The sequence below is a fragment of the Arvicanthis niloticus genome, chromosome 2, assembly GCF_011762505.2.
Source record: "Arvicanthis niloticus isolate mArvNil1 chromosome 2, mArvNil1.pat.X, whole genome shotgun sequence".
Lineage (NCBI taxonomy): Eukaryota > Metazoa > Chordata > Mammalia > Rodentia > Muridae > Arvicanthis > Arvicanthis niloticus.
Genome location: NC_047659.1, coordinates 103,602,644 through 103,626,890, shown reverse-complemented (window position 1 = coordinate 103,626,890; position 24,247 = coordinate 103,602,644). Strand labels below are relative to the sequence as shown.

General features: G+C 41.5%; 2 protein-coding genes and 1 long non-coding RNA gene across 8 annotated transcripts in view; 1 reads left to right on the top strand and 2 right to left on the bottom strand.

Annotated features, from left to right (window-relative positions):
• Positions 1 to 793: 793 nt before the first annotated feature.
• On the bottom strand, positions 794 to 16,819 carry Crls1 (cardiolipin synthase 1). 3 transcript variants are annotated; one of them, XM_076929810.1, is made up of 8 exons: positions 16,358 to 16,819; positions 13,463 to 13,600; positions 8,365 to 8,494; positions 7,062 to 7,147; positions 5,958 to 6,026; positions 4,166 to 4,257; positions 2,680 to 2,781; positions 794 to 1,759 (listed from the first exon to the last, which is right to left on the bottom strand). In XM_076929810.1, the coding sequence occupies exons 1-8, from the start codon at positions 16,661 to 16,663 to the stop codon at positions 1,672 to 1,674; spliced, it is 1,011 nt and encodes a 336-aa protein (XP_076785925.1). In that variant the 5' UTR covers positions 16,664 to 16,819; the 3' UTR covers positions 794 to 1,671. The 3 variants fall into 3 exon arrangements, with proteins under 3 accessions (XP_076785925.1, XP_076785926.1, XP_034352654.1); XM_076929811.1 differs by lacking the exon at positions 16,358 to 16,819 and adding an exon at positions 13,981 to 14,242; XM_034496763.2 differs by lacking the exon at positions 2,680 to 2,781.
• On the top strand, positions 15,595 to 17,370 carry LOC143441438 (uncharacterized). The gene is made up of 3 exons (XR_013108827.1): positions 15,595 to 15,864; positions 16,813 to 16,986; positions 17,297 to 17,370. It is a non-coding gene; the product is annotated as an uncharacterized LOC143441438 (long non-coding RNA).
• An 87-nt stretch (positions 17,371 to 17,457) lies between these two features.
• Mcm8 (minichromosome maintenance 8 homologous recombination repair factor) overlaps positions 17,458 to 24,247 on the bottom strand; it is a 29,879-nt gene continuing 23,089 nt past the window's right edge. For 3 of the 4 annotated variants that reach the window (XM_076929806.1, XM_076929805.1, XM_034494942.2), the window contains exons 18-19: positions 21,983 to 22,172; positions 20,720 to 21,149 (exon numbers count right to left, since the gene is read on the bottom strand). In XM_076929806.1, coding sequence (XP_076785921.1) covers positions 21,057 to 21,149; positions 21,983 to 22,172 — 283 coding nt within the window. In that variant the 3' untranslated portion in view covers positions 20,720 to 21,056. Of the gene's footprint in view, positions 17,590 to 20,719; positions 21,150 to 21,982; positions 22,173 to 24,247 lie in introns of those variants that run through there. The other variant, XM_076929807.1, reaches the window with a different exon arrangement.

Sequence of the window (24,247 nt, the reverse complement as noted above, 5' to 3'; positions counted from 1 at the left end):
GCCAGGACCGGCAATAGAGTTGCCCAATGCAATAAAGCTTGAGTTTCTAATTTCTATTTTAACACGGTTCAACAAAATTACTTGAGGCTTACTGTATAGTTCCATGTTGGGAAATGTTTTTGTGCAGTGTATTCGAATGCTTATTTCTGTACCCAGAGATCATCTGGGTGCAGTCCAGAGTTTGGTATTGTCATCATTACGAAGCATTTTCTGACTCAGTATTTTCTAAGATATTGTTCTCCTTTACCTCTGATTGGTTCAAGAGCTGGTCAGCCTATAGCTGGGGAGGAGAGTTGAAGCTAGGCTTCCAATTCCAGTGAGGGGGTACTGGGTGGAGACTGATGAGTGGCCAAGAGGGAGTTGCCATGAGGACACAGATGGGGAGGAGCAGCCAGGGTGAGACTAGGAAGGCAGGTAATAGGGTATGTGGCTGGGTAGTAGACAGCATGGCAGGGTTAGAATAAATCACAACTCTGCCCAGCTATAGTGCAAGAAGTTTATCAATAAATATACCAGGTCTCTTGTCATTTCAAAGGGCGGGTGCTGAAAAGCCCTGAACTTTTACATCCACATTATACTTAGGTTAAGCTAAGGAGAAAGGCCTCTAGTACGTGGAGAAGCCCCCCAGCTCCTGACCCTACTACTCTAAACACAAGGGTAGAGCAGGTCTTTAAGGTCAGATGGTCTGGAACTAGTAAGTTTTACAATGTAGGGGAAGTGCTGCATCTAAGTGCACTTCATAGATTGGGAAACTTACGCAGTCTCATAAACACACACCACAGAACAACCCAAGTGGAAGGCGCAGGGTTTTTTCCAGTTCTTTTATTTTTCATTATGTTAACAATAGAAGATTCCCCAAAGTTTAAAAAAAAAACTTTGAAAAATAGAAAGTTTCATACTATTTACATGACATATGAGTACAGGTTCTAGTATCATACAAACATCCCATGAGAAACAGTGAGAAGGCATGAAATCATTCTCTGCCTTTTAGATGCAAAGGCCAATACACGTGTTCTCCCTTTTGACTCCTGTGTCATCTGTTATCCTGATACATAAACTATTTGGTACCTGAGAGGCTGGAAGACTAACAGTGAACTTCAATGCCTTCTATTTTGTTTTTTGTTTTTTTTTTTTTTGTTTTTGTTTTTTTTTCAAAATGTGCTGCATTTTAAAGCTCTGTATACCTTTACACTACCCACAGCTAAGTTTATTCTCACTTTTCAAATGGTCAAGTATTAATCACATGAACTGTTAATGTGTTTACAGATTTAAAATTGAGGCATAAAAATGTATAATCATGCTGTGTATGGTATGTATCTAGACTCAGGAAATTCCCTCCGGCTTTTCTTTGTTTCCATGTTACCAACTATGTTTTTAAAAAACATTTAAAAAAAAGAATAACTAGAATAATTCATCTCACAAATTAATCAAAAAACCTAAGATTAAAAATTCTACATTATAGTTTTATTTGTATTTAAAAATACACTGGAAATTCTGTATAGGCCCATGATCGAGCTTATTTTCGATGCACATTTCTTCAGTTTTGAAGACATGGTCTGTCTGACAAGACCTTTTGCAAGCTGAACACCAAGATCGGGAAAGTCCTGTAGCTTTCGGCGGCGCTGCTACCGATGACTCAAGTCACTTCCTTGCTGCTGGATCTGGGTCCTCTCATTTGCCCTTTATCACCTGAACCGTTTTCCGACCATAGTGATAATAACTGTAAGCTGACGCGGCTGTAGTGAATGCTGTACAACACCTTGAAAGGAGAGAAATGGGATTCAGTTATCAAATCCAAAAACACCAACAGCAGAACTCATGAAAGTACACACATGTAAAAATGAGCTAAGAAAATAGGACTGTGTGATGAAATTGTCTAACTACAAAATCTAAATTCATGGCTTCCTTTAAGATTTCATTTAAACTGGTGATGCCAAATAAAAGCCATCTAATTACAGAAGCTAAGACTAGTAGTACTAGTGACTGTCCTTGCCCACACACAACCCTAAGTGTTTTATGTTCTCATTTTTCTCCCACAAAAACAGTCATAGAGACATGAATGGAGACAACTGTAAAAAGACTAGAGAGATATGGCTCAAACTAGACAGTTCCTACTTAAGACTGCTTGGTGCCTACCTAAAGTCATGCAATACCCTGAAGCAAAAACAAAAGATCAGGGCTGGAGAGATGGCTCTTCCAGAGGTCCTGAGTTCAACTCCCAGCAACCACATGGTGGCTCACAACCATCTGTAATGAGATCTGATGCCCTCTTCTGGTGTGTCTGAAGACAGCAACAGTGTACTCATACACACATAAATCTTAAATTTAAAAAACAAACAAAAAACCAGGAGATCGGGTTATATCTGGATGCAGTTTATTTGAGAGAAAAAGATCCTCCATTGATAACCCTAAATACAAAAGGGGGGAAAAAACCTTATTTTATGTAAGAAAATAAAGTTTAGACTGTATCATTTTTAAAAGTGTTTAGAATAATTTACTTTAATTAACGAACTTTGTCAAGAGATCTAAAGTGAGTTTTAATTATTATTAAATGTTTTCAAAAAACGAGAGAGAGAGAGAGAGAGAGAGAGAGAGAGACAGACAGACAGACAGACAGACAGACAGACAGACAGACACATTGGAGGCTGGAGAGATGGCTCAGTGGTTAAGAGCACTGACTGTTCTTCCAAAGGTCCTGAGTTCAATTCCCAGCAACCACATGGTGGCTCACAACCATCTGTAATGGAATCCAATGCCCTCTTCTGGTGTGTCTGAAGACAGCTAAAATACATAAATTAAACAAATAAACCTTAAAAAAAAAGTTTGAGTCCGACACATTTCAAGATATTTACAGCTGAAGAATCAGCACGCAGAAACAAACTTCCAAGTGCTCGCCCGGGGTGTCCTCCCACTGCACCCCTCTACTAGGCTGGGTCTGTAATACCACTGTCCAATGTCTGCTGGGCATCCAGTTCACCTATCGCTGTGGTTCAAATGACACTTCTTCCTGCAGTTATCATCCCTCTTCTTATTTTCTCTTCCTCCAAGTCTTAACACATTAGCAGTCCTTCTTCTCATCCCTCCAAGTTGTGACTGCTAATGTCTGTGCTCCATGCCTTACAGTAAGACCAAGACTGATAGGTGCATCCTGGTTAGTTGTGTTACAGTAAGACTAAGAATGACCGTGCACATTGGTTAGCTGTGTTACAATACAACTAAGAATGATGGTGCATGTTGGTTAGTTGTGTTACTCACTATCTTTGTAAAAAGCAGTGGACCAGCTAAAATATGGGATACAGACAGGAACTCAGGGAGGCAGGTCATTACTATGTCCACTCAGCAGAATGCTAAGTTCTCTCCTAGGGCCTATGCCTTAGCCAGCCAGTGGTTTGGGGATCCTGTTAAAGGAACCGGGTTTTAGGTCCATTTTGTGAAGCAGGTTTTAAATCCAATCAGAAAGTGGTTGGTTCCTCCCATAACATTTATGCCACTACTGCAAACATGGGTAATCTTCCACTTGCTATTGTAGCTCTCAGGGTTTACCGCTGGGTACTAACTATTGCTTATGCGAGACTATGGGATACACAGTACAAATAGAAGAGCTCTAGCACACTCCCTACCTGCAAGGCTCAGGGATTAACATGCAAGAAGCTGAGGAAAATTATTAGAGCCAGAGGTAGTGGGCATTTGCCACAAAACAGTATTTATTGGCAAAGACACTGCACACATGAAATTATAGTAGCTGACTGTATCATGCACAAACCAGCTAAAAACTCTGCATGGAGGACTCAAAGTTCAATTCCTTTCTGAGGAGCAATTGGCAACTGAGGGCTGCTGGGTGAGAGAAAACTTTCTCTAGGGCTATGGCTCCTGAGTGCCTGTGCTCCAGCATGTCCAGGCACTCTGTAGCACTGAGTGGACTTGGTGCAAAACAAAGTCAGGATAAAGAGTGGGGAAGAGAACAGGAAGAACAGGAAGAACAGGAAGAGAAGACAAGATGGCGGCCACCGCTTGTCTACCTCATGTTCACTACACACTTCAAGAACAAAGTCATTCTAGACTTATCACAATAAGCCATCGTACTGATATTCTCAGAATAATTCTAAGTTTACCACAGTAAATTTAGTAACTTTATAGTTTGAATGTAAACGTGAAGTAAACTTACCATAGCATCTGAAGATAAATGCTGTCAGCATAATTGAAAACTGGAGCTGCCAAAGAAGCTGCCACCAAAATTAACTGGACTGCTGTATTTACCTTAAATAAAGGCATTAGAAATCAACAGTGTCAAATGAACCCTGTTTTAAGCTTTGGAGGCAAAAGTATTCTCATCATGATACACTCTAAGCGTTCTGGATATTGACTGGCATTATCCATGCCAAAGTTGGCATTCCTGGGTGAGAGTAAGTACCAGATCAGAGTCACTAACTGACCCATCTGCCCAGGTACCCTTCATTCATAATGTTCAGGGACAACTATCAGAAAGTACCACCCCTTGAATCCCATAACAATTCAATGATGCTATACAATTCTTTACCCTTGTCCCTAGCTGTCTGCACACAGCTCTGTAAACATGCAACAATGAAGTGGCTTCTTCTTGGGTGAAAGGACACAATAAGCACTAGAGTAAAACCTGGAACCCAGACTTCCAAGGCCACTTGACTTGCTGCCTGTGTACCCTGTGAGGTCAGAAAACTGAAATTCATTTATTGCTGTGAAATTTTCTAGGGAAATAAGCACTGTTTACCCTCAACAGCACAAAACAGAACCAGCAAGAGTCAGAAGACAACATTTTATGAGACAACCTGAGCAAGGGGCAGTTAAGGAAGGTGTAATACTCCCTGGTCCTGTTAGTTATTCTGCATCATATGACAGTGATCACACTTTGACCTTAAAATGAATAATGTGTTTTTCAGAACAAGTGTTTACTGGTGCATTTGTCCCAGCACTTCAAGTGCTACATTCAAACTGCTGCACTTGACACAAAGTCATATGAAGACAAAAGCTCCCTCTTAGAGTGCTAATATTTTGTGCCAGGGAGCCTAATACAAAAACAATGGTCCCTTTATGTCAAAGATACCTAATCTGTTGCATCTCTGTTATAAGAAATGGAAGGATAGCCTCAGTGAACTTATCAAGGCATTGATATCTTTGCTGTGCAAAGGTTGTTGTACATTTATGATCTTGAAAGACTTAGCAAAACACAATAGACAGGTGAGTACAACTGTCTATTCCCTTTTCATCTAACACTCTTTAAAAATAAAAGGGTTGGGGCTAGATATGACTCAGCAGGGTAAAGACAGGAAATCCCTGGAGCTAAGGCAAGCTCAAGATTCAATTAGGAGACTGCCTCAATCAATAATTGTGGAAAGTGAGAGGAAAACTACCAATATCAGTCTACACACACACACACACACACACACACAATACTATACTATACTATACACAGGCACTTGTAATTAAAATGAATAAATGAATGATAGGAAAAGCACAAGAAACTCTTCCTAATTTTGCATCTCAACCAAAGAGTACGTACATTTCACTCCTCACCTGCCCTGTGATCTCATTCAAGGGATAATTCTTAAGACCATCAACAAAGATAAACTGCACATACTAACAATCTAAACAAAATTTAGAAGACAGACATGACCCATTTTCTAGTCCCTCTAATCAATGCATGTAAATTCATCTCATTCTCAAGTTGGTGAGATAGCTCAGCAATCAAATCAAGTGTAGCCCAACCTAACAACCTGAGTTCAATTCCCAGGACCCACAAGATGGAAAGAGAGACTTGACCCTCACAAGATGTCTCTGCCCTCCTCCCGTGTGCACGTACACACTTATAAACAAACGTTTAACAATGTTCTCATACTAAGCTGCTCCTGACTTATGCATTTCATTATAAGAAAAGTTCATTAAGGACTGACATCTTTAAAAGGCTGCTATGAGCATCTTACCTTGCTGATGAATGTTGGTTTTAACCTAGCAGTAGCATAGCAAGGATTGAAGTACTTAGCTAGTGTTCGCTGGCAAAAGAAAAAAAAGTTTATCGTTCAGGATTCCAACAGAAGTTACTAGTGCATACCCTATGCTCAGCCCCAGTGTGCACATAGCTTGCTTATTGAGTAAAATGAGCACTATTTACATACTTTGTTTTGCTATAATGAGACTATTAAAAATAAGATTCTCGCCGGGCGGTGGTGGCGCACGCCTTTAATCCCAGCACTCGGGAGGCAGAGGCAGGTGGATTTCTGAGTTCGAGGCCAGCCTGGTCTACAGAGTGAGTTCCAGGACAGCCAGGACTACACAGAGAAACCCTGTCTCGAAAAACCAAAAAAAAAAAAAAAAAGATTCTCCAAAATATAAATTTGCCAAGTGCTACACAATTGTATACAGTCACTCCCACCCATTCTGCTTCATATAATCACTAAAGAAACTTACGTTACTCTCTTCTACAGGTTAAAAAGTAAAATAAATAAAATATATCTCTATTTTCCTGAGAACCAAAATGGTAATGCTATACTTATGTGCTCAAACATTTACAGGGCCAGTGACCAGTATGTAAGCAAGCTATTCCATTCTTCTATGATTCAGTTTAAAACCCACTTCTACACCATCCACAGTGACTAAGTGAAGCATTGACAGCTTGGAGACAGGAAACACCTCTAACAGTCTGCTGGGGCCTAGCTGCCTGCCCTGGGCTTCACACACCATCAACTGAAGAGCTGGACTTAAAATAGAAACTTTTTAAAATAGAGGCTTTTGTTTGTTTTCGTTTTGATTAGGTTCTCACTGTAGCCTTGTAGCCCCTAGAGTAGTCTCAGTCTCATAGAGATCCACCTGCTTCTGCCTCTGGAATGTTGAGATTAAAAGCATGTGTCAGCACACCCAGCTGACAAATCCAGCTTTTAAAATGGACTATTCATAATTGCAGGGCATATTTTTTCTAATTCCTGGTAAATAAATTAAGAAATAACTGCCATAAATAACTCCCCTAAAGTGAACCTGCATTCAATAATTAAGCTAGAAGTAATACTAAAGGAATATGTTCTGAATCTTACCGGTGTTGGCAGAGTTCGGTATCTGACATAAAACACAGCAGCGATCAACATTACATCTCTTGAAATTATCATGTAAGTGAGTGGGACTGAAAATCAAATATAAAATAATTTTAATGAGTTTAAAAATTACTAATAGATAGTATGACTGCAGTAAAGACTCATTCAGTCTACTCAATGTTTCCTTTAAGTAAGATTTTGTAGTAAATATTTATTGATGATTCAGGCCCCTTACAGTGAAGCCCTGGTCTTTCCATTCCTTCTTATAATCAGAATGAACTGCAGGCTCTGGCTCTGTGACTTAGCTAGCTCTAGAATTCCAATCCACTCACCAGGCTTTCTCTCGTGCGTCTGTCTATAAACTGCAAGTCCGTATGTAATAGTGAGAGCTACACCCAGCATTCCCACACCTGACTCTTGTCAGCTTTGAGTTTCTAGAAAAAAGATCTCATGTTCACTGGAATTCAATGAAGAGCAACAATAAGGAGTTGAAGGGGCATGTCAGAGAAGCTGAAATATCCTGGAAGTCTCAGAATTTCTTGTCTCTGAATGTTAGTCTATTCTCTAGAGTTTTACATACACAGTTTCCCCGAAATACAAAAAATTTCCACTCTTGCTGAGCTAGCTTCTACCCAGACATGTGTTCTCCTTCTCCCTGACCAACCTGTCAATCAATTTTATCACAGGCTGAGTCCAATGTGCTTAGACATTTCAGATTTCAGTTTAAGTTCTAGAATATTTGCATATTGTCAGCTGAGCATCACTAATCCCCAAACAATCCGAAACTCCGAACTGTGGAGGTCTATGGCGTGCAGACTCGGGCAGTGAAGCGCTCCTGCACTGTCTCTATCTGTAATTCCTCTGGAAGAGGGGATCTGATACACTCTTCTACCTTCCATAAGCACCAGGCACCAAGTGGGCACAGACATACACGCAGACAAAACACTCACACATACCACATACATTAAATAAAAACTGACAAGAAAAATCAGTGACTTACAAAGATTTTAAATTACTTCCAAATATCTGGGCACTAAAACACAGCATATCACCAAAAATTTTCTAGAGTATTATGAATCATGGACTACTATCTCAATTAATTTTAAACAAAGTTATCTAGCATAACAAGGATACAAACTCTGTAATAAACAGTGTGACTGTGATAAGTAAAACAGTTTATTTAAAATCGAGGAAACAGTTTAAAGTTGAAAATATATTTTGGAAGAGAAATCATTTCTTTCAAGAAAAGGCCTAAGCTCACTTCCATTGTTCTTCCTTGATATTTAATGTGCACACAGTTTCTTACCTGGAATAAGATCTGCATAGGTCAAGCTAATATATAAGATGCTGATAAGAACTTTATCAGCAAGTGGATCAAGAGCACTTCCCAAAGCTGATTTTTGATTGGCCCAGTTTCGAGCAATAAATCCATCCAACTGAAAATAGAAGTGTTTTTTTAAATAAACATCATAATTCAAGCAGAATAGATCATTTGAAACTTAAGAGATACCAGACAAACAACTATACTTTCAGAAAATGTCAGTAAAATCTCATTTCTTATCCCCAAACATTCTTACTCCTTTAGTTTTTGAAAAAATTAGTCTGAAATGAATTTCATATTTATACTACTGTTCTTTCTTCATCACGGTGTCCTACTGATTTCTCACTATTTTTACAACATACCCGTGTGGGATGAGCCCAAACATAGATGTAGAAATAAGGAACCCCCACAAAACTCAAAGAAAGCAGACTGACCGAGAGGGACTAGAAGCCTCCTCTTTTGAGCCGAAGTGGACACCTTTCAGGACTACTTTTTAATTGTGACATTCAGCTTTCACATCCTTGTTTTATTGTAGTATCTGACTCTTGTGGGTTCTTTATTTCAATGTGTGTGTGTGTGTGTGTGTGTGTGTGTGTGTGTGTGGCTGTCCACAGAGGCCAAAGGAGACTGTCAGATCCTCTGGACTGGAGGTACAGGCAGCTGGCAGCTGTCTGATGTGTGTACTGAAATTCAATCTCAGGTCCACTGAACTGGTTCAAGTCCTGGCAGAACTATCTCTCTTATCTAACTCATTGTAAGATTATTTCTCAATTTTAAAATTTATTGTGTTCAAAGGATTAGGCTAGAGTTCAGTGAAGAGTGCCGACTAGCTAGCTCCTGTGAGGCTCTGGGTTTGGGCTTAATGACCTGCACCTGCCTCTCTGTTTCTCTCTCTCTCTCCCCCTCTCTCCTTCCCTCTCTTTCTCTGACACAGACACAATTTTAGTACCACTATTAATTCAATGTTCTGATTATGCTTGTATTACCTATATTTCAATCAAAACTTAATCCTCTGTACCTATCCTAGTTAAAATGCTAATACTTAATTATCTTTTGTTGATTTGTTTCGTTTCTTTTTTTTTTTTTTCAAATAAATCTATTTATTTTGTATATGTGAGTACACTGTAGTTCTCTTCAGACACACCAGAAGAGGGCACCAGATCTCACTATAGATGGTTGTGAGACACCATGTGGTTGCTGGGAATTGAACTCAGGACCTGTGGAAGAACAGTCAAGTGTTCTTAACCACTGAGCCATCTCTCCAGCCCTGTTTTGTTTTTTAAGATAGGTTTTTTCTTTGTAGTCCTGCCTGTACTAGAATTCGTTCTGTTGACAGTTTGGCCTTGAACTGAGATCCACCTGCCTCTGCATTCCAAGTGCTGGGATTAAAGGTGTGTTCCACTACCTGGCTTTTTTCTCTTCTCTTTTTTCTTTCCTGCCTTCCTTCCTTCCTTTTTTTGAAACAGGATCTCACTACTATGTAGATCAGGCTGGCCTTTGAACTCAGAAATTCTCCTGTTTCTGCCTCCCAAGAGCTGGGATTAAAAGCATCAACATCATGCCTGGCAAATTTTTTTTATTACTTATTTTGATTAAAAACGATATTTTAAAGCACAGATCACACACTTGGTTGACAAACTTTTTACCATAAAAACTGAATCTCCAGCTTAATTTAAGAAAGGGCCAGACTTGGGTCATTGGGGGCCACAAAAGAGCCAAAACCAGGTGCTGCCTAGTTCCCTGCACAGACACAAATGTCCTGTTTAGCCCAGGCTCTGATGTATGGTACTCACTTTATTTAACTTTATATTTAAACAAATGTTTGAAATTTCTATGAAAACAATACAAACTAACTTGTTTACAATTAGGCATGATACCTTTAAAAGACAGTAAGTCCTCCTCGTTGCAAGTATTCCAGTAAGTTCAAGGAGACAGGCATACAGGAGTAGTTAAGAAACTGGCCTAGGCCTGGGGGTGATCTCTAGCCTCACAGCAAAAGAAAACCCATCAGCAACAACACAAACAGAACAGCAGAGAGGATTAACTGGTTCAAGACCTGGCTTTGCATTCCCTTCCTGCACTGACCTTGAGCAAGCAGGTACCTGGCCTTACTCCTGTTTTAAAACAGGTAATACCCACCTACACACGCCTTGGCTGCCTTCAGCAAGTAATACTTGTTCAGTCTAATCTTAGCAAGTCCTCAAAAAGGCAGCTACTAACTACTCCAATCACAATCAGAACAATCTATCAGCTTTCTTCCTCTTCCTTGCCCCCTTCCCAGTCCCCTCACCCTCTAGATTTTTTTTTTTTTTTTTTTTTTTTTTTTTTTTTTTTTTTGTCTGTCTGTTTTGATTTTTGAGACAGGTTCTCTTACTTTGCAGCCCAGAACCTACTATGCAGACTTCACTGGTCCAAAACTTGCATCGATCAGCCTGCCTCTGGTGTTGGGATTACTGGCCTGCAGCACCATGCTCCGCTATTTTCTTAAGTAAATCAGACATAAAATGTCTGCAGTGGGAGCTAAGGCCTTCGAGACCTGGCTTTCTGTAGTTTGTTCTTCGCAGTCCACTTTTCACCATCATCTCCTGTGTTCACTGTTCTCCTAACTCACAATTTTCCTTTGCAAACACGTACAACTCCTTCACTGCACCTCACTCCTCCCTCAACACCACTGCTATGCATAAACACTGCTCAAGAAAAGTACATAAATGGGCCGACCCCACAAACTCATGACTGTACCTGTGGGCACTCAATTCCTGGCTACCCTACATCTACTGACAGCATCTACCTTTTCTTTTTCTTTTTTTTTTTTTTTTTTTTTTTTTTTTTTTGGTTTTTCGAGACAGGGTTTCTCCGTGTAGCCCTGGCTGTCCTGGAACTCACTCTGTAGACCAGGCTGGCCTCAAACTCAGAAATCCACCTGCCTCTGCCTCCCAAGTGCTGGGATTAAAGGCGTGCGCCACCACTACCTGGCCCCACAGGGTCTTTTATCACTCAGCTAATGCAAAATATTTCCCAGTATACCTATCTCTAAAATAACCATTCCTTGGCTCTCTTTCTCTGAGGGCCCCTTACAGAGGGTTCCCCTACAGAGCAAAATTTCCTTAGAAGCAGGGCCAGTTATTACCACCCCTCATTTGCTTATCGGCTTAGGCCAATCTTCCTCATGTCTCTAGAAAGTTCTCCTGCAGACCACTCCTGTGCTATCAGGTGAGCTCAGCACAATAGCTGGTTACCAAGTCTGGGACATCTCCTGCCCAAACTCCCCTTCCCACTCTCTCCTAACACCCCGCCCCCGCCAGGCTTCTGTTTTTTTCCTCCTGCCCACCTCTCCCTCTCCTCTCCCTCACACCACTTTCCTCACTTAGATCCTGCCAGCTCCCCCTCTGAAGGCCTCTGCTCTACATTACTGTCTCAGCTCGAGCAGGCATAGAAACTTGGTGTTTTCCCGAAACTGTTCTGTCTCATGCCTCCCATCCCCGAAAGTGTTACTTCCATGTACCTTGGTAAACCTGTTTCACTCCCATCCACCTGTCTGGTATATCAACATATCAGCACGCAGCCTATTCCCCCCACAATCAGTTACTACCATTCCCCTGTTTAAAGCTGGTGAGTGCAGAAGAATCAAAATCTCCACAGAAAAAGTACACAGTGTGGGGCCAATTAATTCTGGTTTCTACACATCATGTCATATTTGTTAATGGGGCTCTTCCCTCATTCAATGAGGCCATTTCATGTGGCAGTTGATTCCCTACCACACAAAACTCTCACAAATTACCAAATATAAAAAGTGAACCCAATATCTGAAAACAAGAAACTTTACAAGCTAAAACATTTTTATCAGTCTAAAATTCTAGGACAGTCTTTCAGCCCACACCAATAATGAGTGGTGATCTTTGGCCTTCAGTGGGAAAGTAGGCACTGAAGAAGCGGGGAGAGATAGTGAGAAGGGAAGACTAACATCTTTCAGGCAAGGACAGGAGCTCGTGTGAAAGGCTGTACCTGTGCACACTTAGAAACGACGTAAGACAGTGTAATTGCTCACCTCTGTCCCCTTCAGAACCTTCAGTTAATTCCACACTGACCACTAATGCTATTGCTACTAGGCAAGTACTGCCTCTATGAACCACAAAAGGAAAAGCAAACGCTTTTAAAGTGCTACACAACCTTTACTTTTGGGAAATGAATTTTCTAATATCATTAAATAAATACTGAGCAAAAATGTTAAAAAAAAAAAAACAAAAACAACTAGGGTTGAAGACATATAAACCGCCCCCTACCCGGGGGCTCCCTGTATGGGAAGATACTGTTTCTATTTCCACATGCTCACACTGCCCTGATCTCTCAGTCTTTCCTCTGTCCTTCACCTCTCCCAATTGTGTCTGTAGGCTTGGAATTTTATAAATCACTTCAAATCGTTTGTGAAAAGGTAAATAATACAGCCATATATGATGGTAGTGGTCAGTCAGCAAAGGTAACAGAGCCTTTTATCATAAAATCATTTTCCCAATTCTACCTTGATATCACACTCTCAAGCCCCCTCCATGTCACATGCTGAGGAAGTAGAAGAAAGCATGTCTAGTCTCATCCTAAACCAAGGCCTTTGCTGCACAGCAGTCAGAGGTGAGCAGCTGCAGGCCAGCCTCCACATGGGCCTGCACCAGCTCGCAGGGCACACCCTGGTTCCCTGGGACGTGATGACCAGCCACCACGTTCACATCCCACCACGTGCACGTCAGGCTACTCCTTGCACAGCACATAAGCAGTCCAGCCTGCTCACTCTTCACTTACTCCACGGCAAGCACTCAGCCTTGAGCATTTCCACGGCAGTTTCTCTTTTGAAGAAGTTAAACACCAAGGGTAAATAAAGACTGCCTTCTCATAGGGCTCTCTGTTTACACGCTCCCGTAAATCATATAAAAGCAGTTTCATATGGATGCTAAAGTCAAGTCCTTACACACAGTACTAGATCCCACTTATGCTGAGGACACCCTTGCAGAAAAAGCTAAGGCCAAGCTACAACGGGAGTTCCAGACAGCATGGGATCTGAAAGGGAGTAAAAGCAAATATATCCATAACTTACCAAATCTGTTAGCCCGGCTAAAGCAAAAACACCTAGTGCAACATTAAAGTCTTCTTCGAGAATCAGGTAGCCCAACACTGGGGCCAGGCCAATTCTCGTCATTGACAACAAATTTGGGATTGTCCATGGATTTTCATACTGAAAGAGAAAGACAGCACAATTTGAATAAAATACTATAAATTCATACTTTTAAATATATATTTTATTAACTGAAGGGTAAGAAGATAAACTTTAATACTTATAAGCACATATATATAAGCATATATATATATAGAAATTTTAAAAATAAAAGATGAACATGCATTATTCACCATATAAACTAGTTTCTCATGACTTCATTAAAGCAAAAGATTTGATAGATCTAAGTAGCCAAATAGACTAGAATTTTGTCAGGAAAAAAAATTCAATTTATCAATTCCAGGTACTCTCATCAAAAGCTGCTAAATCTAAGACAGAGATACACGGAAATGGAGAGTTAAATAAATCTCTCCAAAGCAGTGATGGAGATGTTCAGACACCTTCTTCTCCCTCAAGTAAAAACCTGAGGGCATTCACAGCTCCCACTTGGGATTTTCGATTCCTTGAAACTTCATATGGAGCAAAGCTGTTAGACACTGGCACTACTGAAAGGGCTCCTGGCAACTGGGCTGAAGGACAACACTGCCAAAGAGATAACTCTCGAATGCACTCCAACTTTTAAACTTTCCAGCCTAGCAAAGCTGAAACACTCTGTGCCATATGGCATAGAAACAACAAGACAAGGTCTTTCCCTGGAGCCTGAACCGTTTTCTCCATTAGTCAAGATTCCACCCCCTTGAACTTTGTCTTCAAAGAACCATTTTAACATCTCTTCAAATCAGTAAATCAGTAACCAACTTGCCTAAACCTTAACCATTTTAGGAAAAAAAAAAAAAAGCAGGCTGGGGAGCTCATTGGGTGTGGGTTCTTGCTGCCCACTCTGATCACCTCAGTTTCCAGAACACACGTGTAGAGTGAAAAGACAGTCCAGGGAAGCAGCCAAGATCATTATGTTTGTTCAGTAACAAGTATGTGTGCATGAACCGAGAGAAAAAAGTGGCGATGCTCATTCCTCAGATCATCTTTAAAATCTCCTACCCACCCACCTCGTAAGAAAAGGCATCTTATAATAAGAACCCAACAAAAAGCGTATTGCTGTAGAGGGATAGATAATACGGTGGTTGTTGGAGTCACGTGGCGAATACTGTCACTGAAAATTATACAACTTCAAATTCTACAGGGACAATGGCCATATCAGAAGCAATACAACCCTCTACTCTGGAATCTTCTATTCAAGTAGGACTATGTTGTATAGTTGTATGAAAACACGCTCACTTACATCCAGGTTCAAAGATTAAAATGTTCCTGAAATTTAGAAAAAGTGTCAAGCTGGTGAGACAGCTCAGGGAATTTGCCCTGACCTTTGTATGTGTAAGAAAAAGAGTAAGGCTATTGACCACACTGTAGGACAAAGTCAAATACTGACCCAATATTATAGCAACTCACAAAGGCTGGGGAGAGAGAAAGGTAGCTAGCTCAGGGTTGTGCTAGAAAGCAAAAGCTGTCAGACTGTGGTCGAATAAGCCTTTAATTTGGGTGCTCAAGAGGCAGAGGCAGGTGGATCTCAGGTAGAGGTCAGCCTGGTCTACAGTTCCAGGACAGCCTGACTACACACAGAAACCGTCCCAAAACTAAAACAAGCAAGCAAAAGCTAGGAACGCAGAGCTCCAAAGTTAGTCTAACTACCGACAGAGCAAGACTAAACTGAAAGCTGCAAGCAGCCTCATCACTTCCCTTGGTAAAGACCCAACTACAGCTGGCTATTGGGCCAGTGAGTATATCTGCGCCCTACAAAAAAAGTTCACCAGCCCAGGTGCAGGCCTTTGATCTCAGCACTCAGGAGGCTAGGGCAGGTGGATCTACAGAGTTCGAGGCTAGCCGATCAAGTTCCACGACAGCCAGGGTTACTACACAGAGAAGAGCTGTCTCAAAAAACAAACCTACAAAAAGTTCATTAATATCTAGTTATTACATTTGTACATTTGTAAAAGTCGACAAAGCTTAATCTCAAATTACCCAACCAGATAACCTGTGGCATACTCGGCCAACTGTGCTGGGAAGGGCTTCAGCCAGGTTGAGGGCAACTTCAAAGCATCCAGCGTTCAAGCTCCAAGAGTTTTAAAGCTATTCCTGAAGCTGTGACCCCTGCCGGGGTGTGGCCACCTCAGCCCATGCTGTGTAACTGCTGAAAGCAGAGCAGTAGAGTGGCCTCTGAAGACCTAACAATTGAAGATGTAATAATTGCAAGAGCTTGTTAACATGACATCAAAAGCTGGGCCACACTCATGCTCTGGTGTCACCTGCTTGGGAAGTTATCTTATCAGGTAAGGTGGACAAATCCTTCTGTTACGTCAAGGATAGTCTTAAGTTTTCTATATACAATGTTGAAAGATCTTTTCATTACAACCTAAGCCAAATAATTACCCTTCGTGCTACTATATAAGTTTACTAAAGACCAAAGGATGATGTAAATCTGCACAAACGAACAGAAGGGCCGTTCTTAAGATTCCGCGGAACTTAACCTACATACACTGAAGATTCACTTCAAAACACTAAAAATAGATTTTTAGCTAGACGAGCGATAGTTGTTTTTACCAATGCAACGTGCAGACACACCTCCCATTAGCGGGTGTGGACAGAAGGGGATTAGAGTGGGTTCCAACTTGGCCAGAGACTGTACCCGCCTAGGGACCCCTGAAGTTCACCGAGATCGAACGCCCTGGCTGCCCGTAACTTCCCAGAACACAGGGTGAGTGTCGCGACAGAGCGCCGAGCCCGTCACCTGCGTCCCGGCGCTCCGCCGACCCTCGTACGTACCGAGCTGGCGGCGCTCGCCGGAACCCACCGGGCGCTGGGGGCCTGCGCGGCGGCACCTCCTCCGGCGGCGGACTCCGGGGCTGCCTTCCCCGCGCCGGAGCAGTGGGTCCGCGGGCCGGCACCCGGCAGCCGCAAGGCGAACGCAGCCGGACGCAGCCGCCAGCGCTCGGCCAGGCAGCCCAGGCAGCAGGCCGCGGGCGGCAGCAGCGCCCTGCGGGAGCCGCCCCTGCCGAGCCGCGCCCCCGGAGGCCGGACGGCCACGCGAAGGGGCCCCCACGCGCCGCGCACCACGCGCCAAGCCAGCATGGCCTTGTAGCCTCCACGGAATCCAAGAGTCGAGAACTCAGAAGCCTCTGGCACCGGCCGCCAGCTTCTCTATAGAAATCGAGCGGTGCCAAGGCCGTACGGATAGCTCCATACTAATTTCTACACTCTGGCACTTTCTGCTTATACAGGTGGTCTGAACCGCCAAGGGAGGCCGCTTTCACGACGTTTTCACGACACCCTGCAGCTCGGCTCAATGGCGCTCCCAGGCGGCAGCGACAAGCACGTGCAGCTATGGCCAGTGGGCTAGAAGACGTGGCTAGAGAGCAGAGTTGCTTGTGCCTGCAGGCTAAGAAGAATGACAGGTAGGGAAGACCACAGGAAGCAGTTATCTCAGGCCCTGCCTGATGCCAAGTGGCCGGCTGGTGCGCGTGGCTCTGTATTACCACTAGAGGAGATTTAAAGCATTAGTGTTGGCATCAAAGTAGTAAGTGCTTACTCTGCTTTTTGAGCACTAAATGCATATGAATAGGTCCAAAGCAGCAAAGAGATATGTCAATGATAGCAATCACTAATTGTTTACTTGGGAAAGTGCTTACTGTATACGTTATAGTGCCATTATTTATCCTCTCAACAACTCTAACATACTTTCTGTATTTGCCTTTACTTTTACAGGTAAACCCATGTACAGAAGAAACTTGCTTATTCTCAGAAGTCCGAACTAGTAATAAATCAGTTCAAAAAATGAACCTGTTATTATAAATTACATGTTACTGGTGCACTGTCTTCCTAACCTTACAAACCTAACCTTACAAATGTTCCTACCATTTGTCAAAGGATTGAGCTTGAACCCAGGGCCTTCCCGGGTTGGGCTAAAACCAAACCAGTGGAAGAACACCACGCAGCAATGTATGGTCTTGCAGTCTTTCCACTACTCTTCAGCCCAGTCTGCGATGGCATACAATCACCTGAAAGTTGTTCATAAAGCCCAAATTACATTTGACAATTGTAGACTTAAGGAACATTCTTTTTGTTTTTCAAGACAGGGTTTCTCTGTGTAGTCTTGGCTGTCCTGGAACTCACTCTATAGACCAGGCTGCCCTCGAACTCAGAAATCCGCCTGCCTCTGCCTCCCAAGTGCTGGGATTAAAGGCGTGTGCCACCACTGCCTGGCCATTCTTTTTTTTTTTTTTTTTTTTAATGTTTATCACATTTATTTATTTTAGTGTGTTTGTACATGCTCACCATGCATATGGAGGATCACTTTCAGAAGCCAGTCTTTCTCTACCATGTGAGACCTAGAAATTTACCTCGGGTCTTAAGGTTTGCCAGCAAAGTACCTTTACCTACTGAGCTATCTCACCGGCTTAAGGAGCATTCTATCAAGGTCATCTTTATCTTTGTTTTGTTGAGAGAGAATCTTTGTGTGGCCCTGACTGGCCTGGACCTTGCTTTGTAGACCAGGTTGGGCCTGTACTCCGAGATCTGCCTAACTGCCTCCCAAGTGCTGGGAGGCCCAGCTGTCTTTAATTTCTTGTACGCATATTTGAAGACTGCTATTAAGAGAAAATCTAGAGACTTGAGAAATGGTTCCATGGTTAAAAGCCCTGGGTGCTCTTCCAGACGACCCAGGTTAGATTTCTAGCACTCACCTGGGGGTTCCCAGGCTAACTCCAGTTCCAGGGAATCTAATGCCCTTTTCTGCCCACCAGGCACTCACATGGTGCACAGACATAAATTCAGGCAAAACATTAAAAATTAAGGAAATCTTTAAAAATCCATACATGCTAAAAATATATATATTTATATTATATATAATATATTTTTTAATATATATATTTATATACATATTTATATATTATATACATATATTAAAAACTTTCAGTGGTTTGAATCCCAGCACTTGGGAGGCCATGGCAAGATCTCTGTGAGCTTGAGTCCAGCCTGGTCTACAGAGAGAGTACCAGGATAGCCAGGAGCTACATAGAGAACCCTGACTGAAATAATAATTTTAAAATCTGTATAATTTTTTAAAATGTGAAAATGTTATGCTAGCAATGAAAGACACTTTTTAAAATTTTAAATTACTACCATTAGAACTACTCATGTATTTCTCAGACATAGGCACGAACTTTGGGTCATCCTGTGAGAAGTGGGCAGAAGGAAGGAAAAGAAAGCAGAGGCCAGACCGTTTATGAGATGCTGTGAGCAGATGAAATACAAATGGGGTTTGGGCTGGAGGATTTGTGATTTCTTTGGAGTTAAAAATGCTGGCTGTCAAGAAGAAAACAGCTTTAGCTATCAGTTTAGTCCAGTGACAGCAGATACCAAATCAAACAAGCACAAACTACAAGAAAACATTCAGCTAGGGGTGCGACTCAATTGGCAGAGTTCTTATCTAGCACACAGGAAACCCTGGGATAAAGTCCCTAGTACAGGGCGTGACAGCACAGGCCTGTAATTCCTCTGGAGGTAGAGAGCTTGGCTATATGGGAAGTTAAGGCCAGCCTGGGATTTTTTTTTTTTTTTTTTAATTAAAAAAAAAAAAAAGAAAGAAAAAAAAAAGGAGACAAAGAAAAAAGAAAAGGCAAACTTGGGCAGTGGTAAGAAAGAGAAAAAGAAGAAAAAAAAAAAACTTCAAGCAGTGGTGGTACACACCTTTAATTTCAGCACATGGGAGGCAGAGGCAGGAGGGTTTCTGACCACTTTGGCCTCCACAATGAGATCTTGTTTCAAAAGAAAAAGGAGAGGAAAAAATCCAGACAGTGATGGTACACACCTTTAATCCCAGCACTTGGGAGGCAGAGGCAGATAGATCTCTGTCAATTCCAGGACAGCCAAGGCTACAGTTTCTGTTCTAAATTTGGGTTACATCCCTTTGCATATAGTGCACATAGTCTTAGCCTTTAATACAGTGGTCTGATAGGCCCATCTTTCTCTCACAACAATCTACTGAGTTGACAAGACAAAGTGAACATCACCAACTGATGGGACGGATGGGCCAACTAATGGAGCTGATTGTAGCTAAATCTGACCAACTGACTTTGAACATATTTATAGTAACAGCTACCATTTGCTTCCTTCAAGTCAGGCTTTAATACTTTTATGGTATTCTATGGCATATCATCCCACATTTCATTTTCAGTTTGAATTTACTATCAGTTAAATATTCATTGTAAAATATTAGCATTTGGTTTTATTTTGGTTACTCAATGCACACTGCTTTTTGTATGTGTGTAGGTTTTGGGGCGGAGGCTGATGTTGAATGATGTCACCTCACCTTTTGGAGATTGGCTTTATCTATGAAGTGGCTTCACTAGTTCAGGCTGGCCAATGAGTGAGCTTCAGGGAACTGCCTCTCTCCTACCCACACTCAGCAGGGTTACAAATAAAGCATCCTTGGCTTTTTATAAGAGGATCTGAGTATAGGTCCTCAGACTTTACCAACTGAGCCATCTCCCCAACTCAGTTTTTGGGTATTTTGGTTTTTTAGTTTGTCATCTACCTGGTTTCCTGGAAGTTAAGTAACTAATTTCCAATCACTGGCTCTTAAATGCTAAAGTGTTTGTTGGCTATGTATACAAAGAATGCTTTGGCTAGAGGTCCAGTTCCATTTGAAGACTCACAAAATATGGTGAATTGTGATTTCATTGGTCCTGCCTCCTTGAAGCAGACCACAAGAAACTCCCCAGCATGTAACCCGGCTTTTCAAGCCCACGTTTCTGAATGTGCTTTCTCTTTTGAACTCTGCAACATGAGGAGGCTGATGAAGAGTACTTCTTGCTGCTGCTCTGGTGCAGGCGAGCCATCCCTTCACCTTCTGCAGAGACTCTTCCAGGTACAGGAATGGCATCTATGAGCTACAGAGGCAGGAATGCCTTAAGCACCATGGCATAGACTAGTTTTATTCTATGCACTACTCCTGGAAGAGTTTTTTTTTTAATCATCAGCATTCATACAATTCTGTAAGCAATACCTTTCAGAAAAGACTTCTAATTAAGTCAATAAATTTCCACTACTTTCAAATGAAAAGCCAAGTCAGACCCACTGCCCATAACCATAAAGTTAAAAACAAACAAAGAGTTTTTGTGACCTGAATAATTTATGAGATTCAAAGTTTAAGGTTTCAAGTAAAATTTCACCTGAACAAATATTAATTTGTTTACGTATTGGCTAAATGCCTGCTAGACATCTGATACACAAAACTAAAAACCACTACTAAAAATATGACAAGTCAAAAGCATAAATAATACTTATGTTATCTAGATAAAATAATGGAAACAGTTTACTCTTATTCTTCTGGATAAACTATGGATACACCTTTTTTTCTGTTATGGGAGTTGTGTCGTTTTTCAGAACCTTTATTTTCAGTTTTGGAATTAAGATACTTCTGAACTATTTTAAACCACAGGAAGCCCTGACGTGGTAAAGTCTTTCACATAGTTTGAAGTTGGTAAATCTTTGGGCCTTTTTTCAAGAGATAACCCTGGTCATTCAGTGATCCAATGAAGCTTTCAAAATCAGCAACCTGAAAGTAAACATTAAGAGTCAGTGCATTCAGTAATAGGCCAAATATGACTTCAACCTCTCAACAGCTTCCCAGGCAAACAAACGAACAAAAACTGTGTGCTTCAGGTAGTACTCCATTAAATAAAGAATCCTTCGTCTTAACTGAAAGCCCAACTTAGACTAGCTTTTGAAATTGCATGATCTTACATCTAAACTACTTGCCATGATTAAAGTGCAATTACACTAGTTTCCACTAGAACTACAAAGTAGGAGCAGCAGTGATCACGCTGAGTCACCAAATGAGAATTCAGAGCCAGCACAATGAGTAGCCACAGGACGCTCCAGAATAGACAGAGCTATTCTGTGTTGCTGAAAAAGTCCCTTGTCTGAAATGCCAAAACCTTTGAGAAGAGGATATGCCTGCCTTTAGTCCTAGCACGCAGGAGGCAGAGGTGCAGAGGGGTAGAGGGGCAGCAGCAGGCAGAGAGGTAGAAAGGCAGAGAGGTAGAGAGGCAGAGAGAGAGGTAGAGAAAGACAGAGGCAGAGAGAGAGGCAGAAGCAGAGAAAGAGGTAGAGAGAGAAGCAGAAAGGCAGAGAGAGAGAGAGGCAGAGAGGCAGAGGAGAGGCAGAGAGAGAGGCAGAGAGAGAGAGAGAGAGAGGCAGAGGAGAGGCAGAGAGAGAGGCAGAGAGAGAAGCAGAGAGGCAGAGGCAGACAGATCTCTGAGTTCAAGGTTGGCTTGGTCTTCAGAGTTCCAGGACAGCCAGAGCTGTACACAGAGAAAACAGCTAGAAAAACAAAACACAAGTGGTTTTATTCTATTAATAAGAACCTTAGAATTTAAGTCATCATACCTGAATGTTTAGTTCTTTAGCAATCTGACGAAGTTGATGAAATTGAAATATGTTGTTATAAGTTCTTTCAGCAATGCTGTTGAGAGCAGAAATAAATCTTTTTGCTGTTGACCTGTTACTCATCCCAGAGCCATGCTGGGATCGCTCAAAGTCCAGGTTTCCAAATTCGTCTGAGTAAGTTCCTAGCATGCTTAAAGATAGAGAAGAAAGGATTATCTCATGTGGCAGGGCTACAGACATTTTTGGGCTGGGTTCCAATTCATAATAGAAGTCTGGGACTGGCTGTGAGACTTAGCCACTTTAAAATTCATTATGATATAGATTGACATAAAAGTATTTTGAACACAATTACTGATTTTTTAAAAGAACAAAACCACAACCACAAACTTTTGCCAGGAGTAGCAGTAAATGCCCATAACCCCAGTACTCAGGATCTAAAGCATAAGAACTCCCTGGGTTTACAGACAGCCTGAAATACATTAACAGGTACCAGACCAGTTAGGGATATGGAGGGAACTCCCTGGGTTTAAAGACAGTCTAAAATACATTAACAGGTACCAGGCCAATTAGGGATATGGAGAAAGGCATCCTATCTCAAAACGCCGAAACAAATTTTTAAGTATGTATGAAATGTAAAAGTGTAGAGTTGAAAAGTAGTATTATAAATACCAAAAACATCATTTTTCATTTAGAAAACTAAACTTTGTGAGCACAATATTTTAGGCTTTCCTAGGTAAAGGCATGTTAGTATTTCCTACCACAGCATCTGCAAAGAAAAGATGTTTAAAAATCTAGTGGGGGACTGGAGAAATGGCTCCATGGTTTGGATCACAGACTGCTCTTGCAGAGGACAGGGGTTTAAGAGCATCCACAACTCCATGGGACTTCATTCTCTATTCTGGCCTCTTGAGGGAACTATGCACATGGTGCACAGAGATATGCGTAGGCAAGACAACTGTACTCCTGGAGAAATCTTAAAAATAAACACTCTTGAAAATAACTCAGCCCATGATGACTTGCGGTGGTAACAGTCAGGCTCTACCCCACGCCTCTCTTATTTTTACAGAAACACCAAGAAAGAGAAATAGGCATTGACAGTGAGTTTTGGCTGGAGTCTGCAGCACCCATTAGTGATGGAATCAACTGCCCTGTAATCCAGCTCCACTGCTGATTCCCATCTGTACAATGGGACATAAAATGACATAGGCAGTTTAACAGGCAAAGTGTTTACTCAGGAATTATCAAATATATATTGGTCACCCACTAGGATGTGCAGGGAGGTGAAAGGAACAGATTTTAGCCCCGTCCTTAGGGATGACCTTGATAGTCAAGGTCTGTTCCTTGAATAGATGAGAAACTGTACAAACAGAAATGTGCATAACATAAAGTAAGACAGGAGCACCTGACAGCACAGTGAGGTCTACCCATTTCCTGATTCAGTGCACATAATTACTACCTTCAGGCTTAATCCACCTGAATGAAGCAATAAATTAATGTTCCTTTATTGCTGGAAATGCTTTGAGTTACTGACAGATGGTGATTCTATTTATTTACCACACATCCTCCCAGAAACCCTATGCCTGGGGAATTATAATTGTTCTAAAAATAGAGATAGCGTTGGCACATAAGGATGAATGACTTCTAAATGTTACATTACTAATGACTGACACCTGGGATTTTAATCCATGCTACCTTGTTTCCATTTGAAAAAAAAAAAAAAAAGAATTGTAAAATATCTGACATACTTCCCAGAAGTGGAAAAGCGCTCAGCAACCTATTCTCAGGAGGTAGCACTATTCTTCTTTCTACAATAGTTTCAAGTTTGTAAACCATATTTAGTAAACGTAAACTATTTACTAAATAGAAACATTTACTTTTCAAAAACTGTACAAATATGTACTATGCTAACTCAGATGAACTATGTCATGGCTTAGATTTTTCTTGCTCAGGCTTCTGCTTCTCAGTTAAAAATGTAATTTTACAGGTATAACACATTAACCATGGTTTCACTGAAGCAGAAGAGATAGGAACTGCAAAAGAGCAAACATTTTTGAGTATGAAGGACATTTAATACCATGTACCAGCCATGATTCTTGGCCCTGAAGACACTGGTAAATGAGATGAGGTCCTTGTTCTCAGAGACTGAGAAAGCACGATAAGTCTAACAGACCTGAATGGGACATGTTTAGCTGGCTCTCCATCTCTGAAAATGCCAGGCAATCCTAGCCGCTTGGAATCAAACTATTCTCTCCCCTTGTTGCTGAC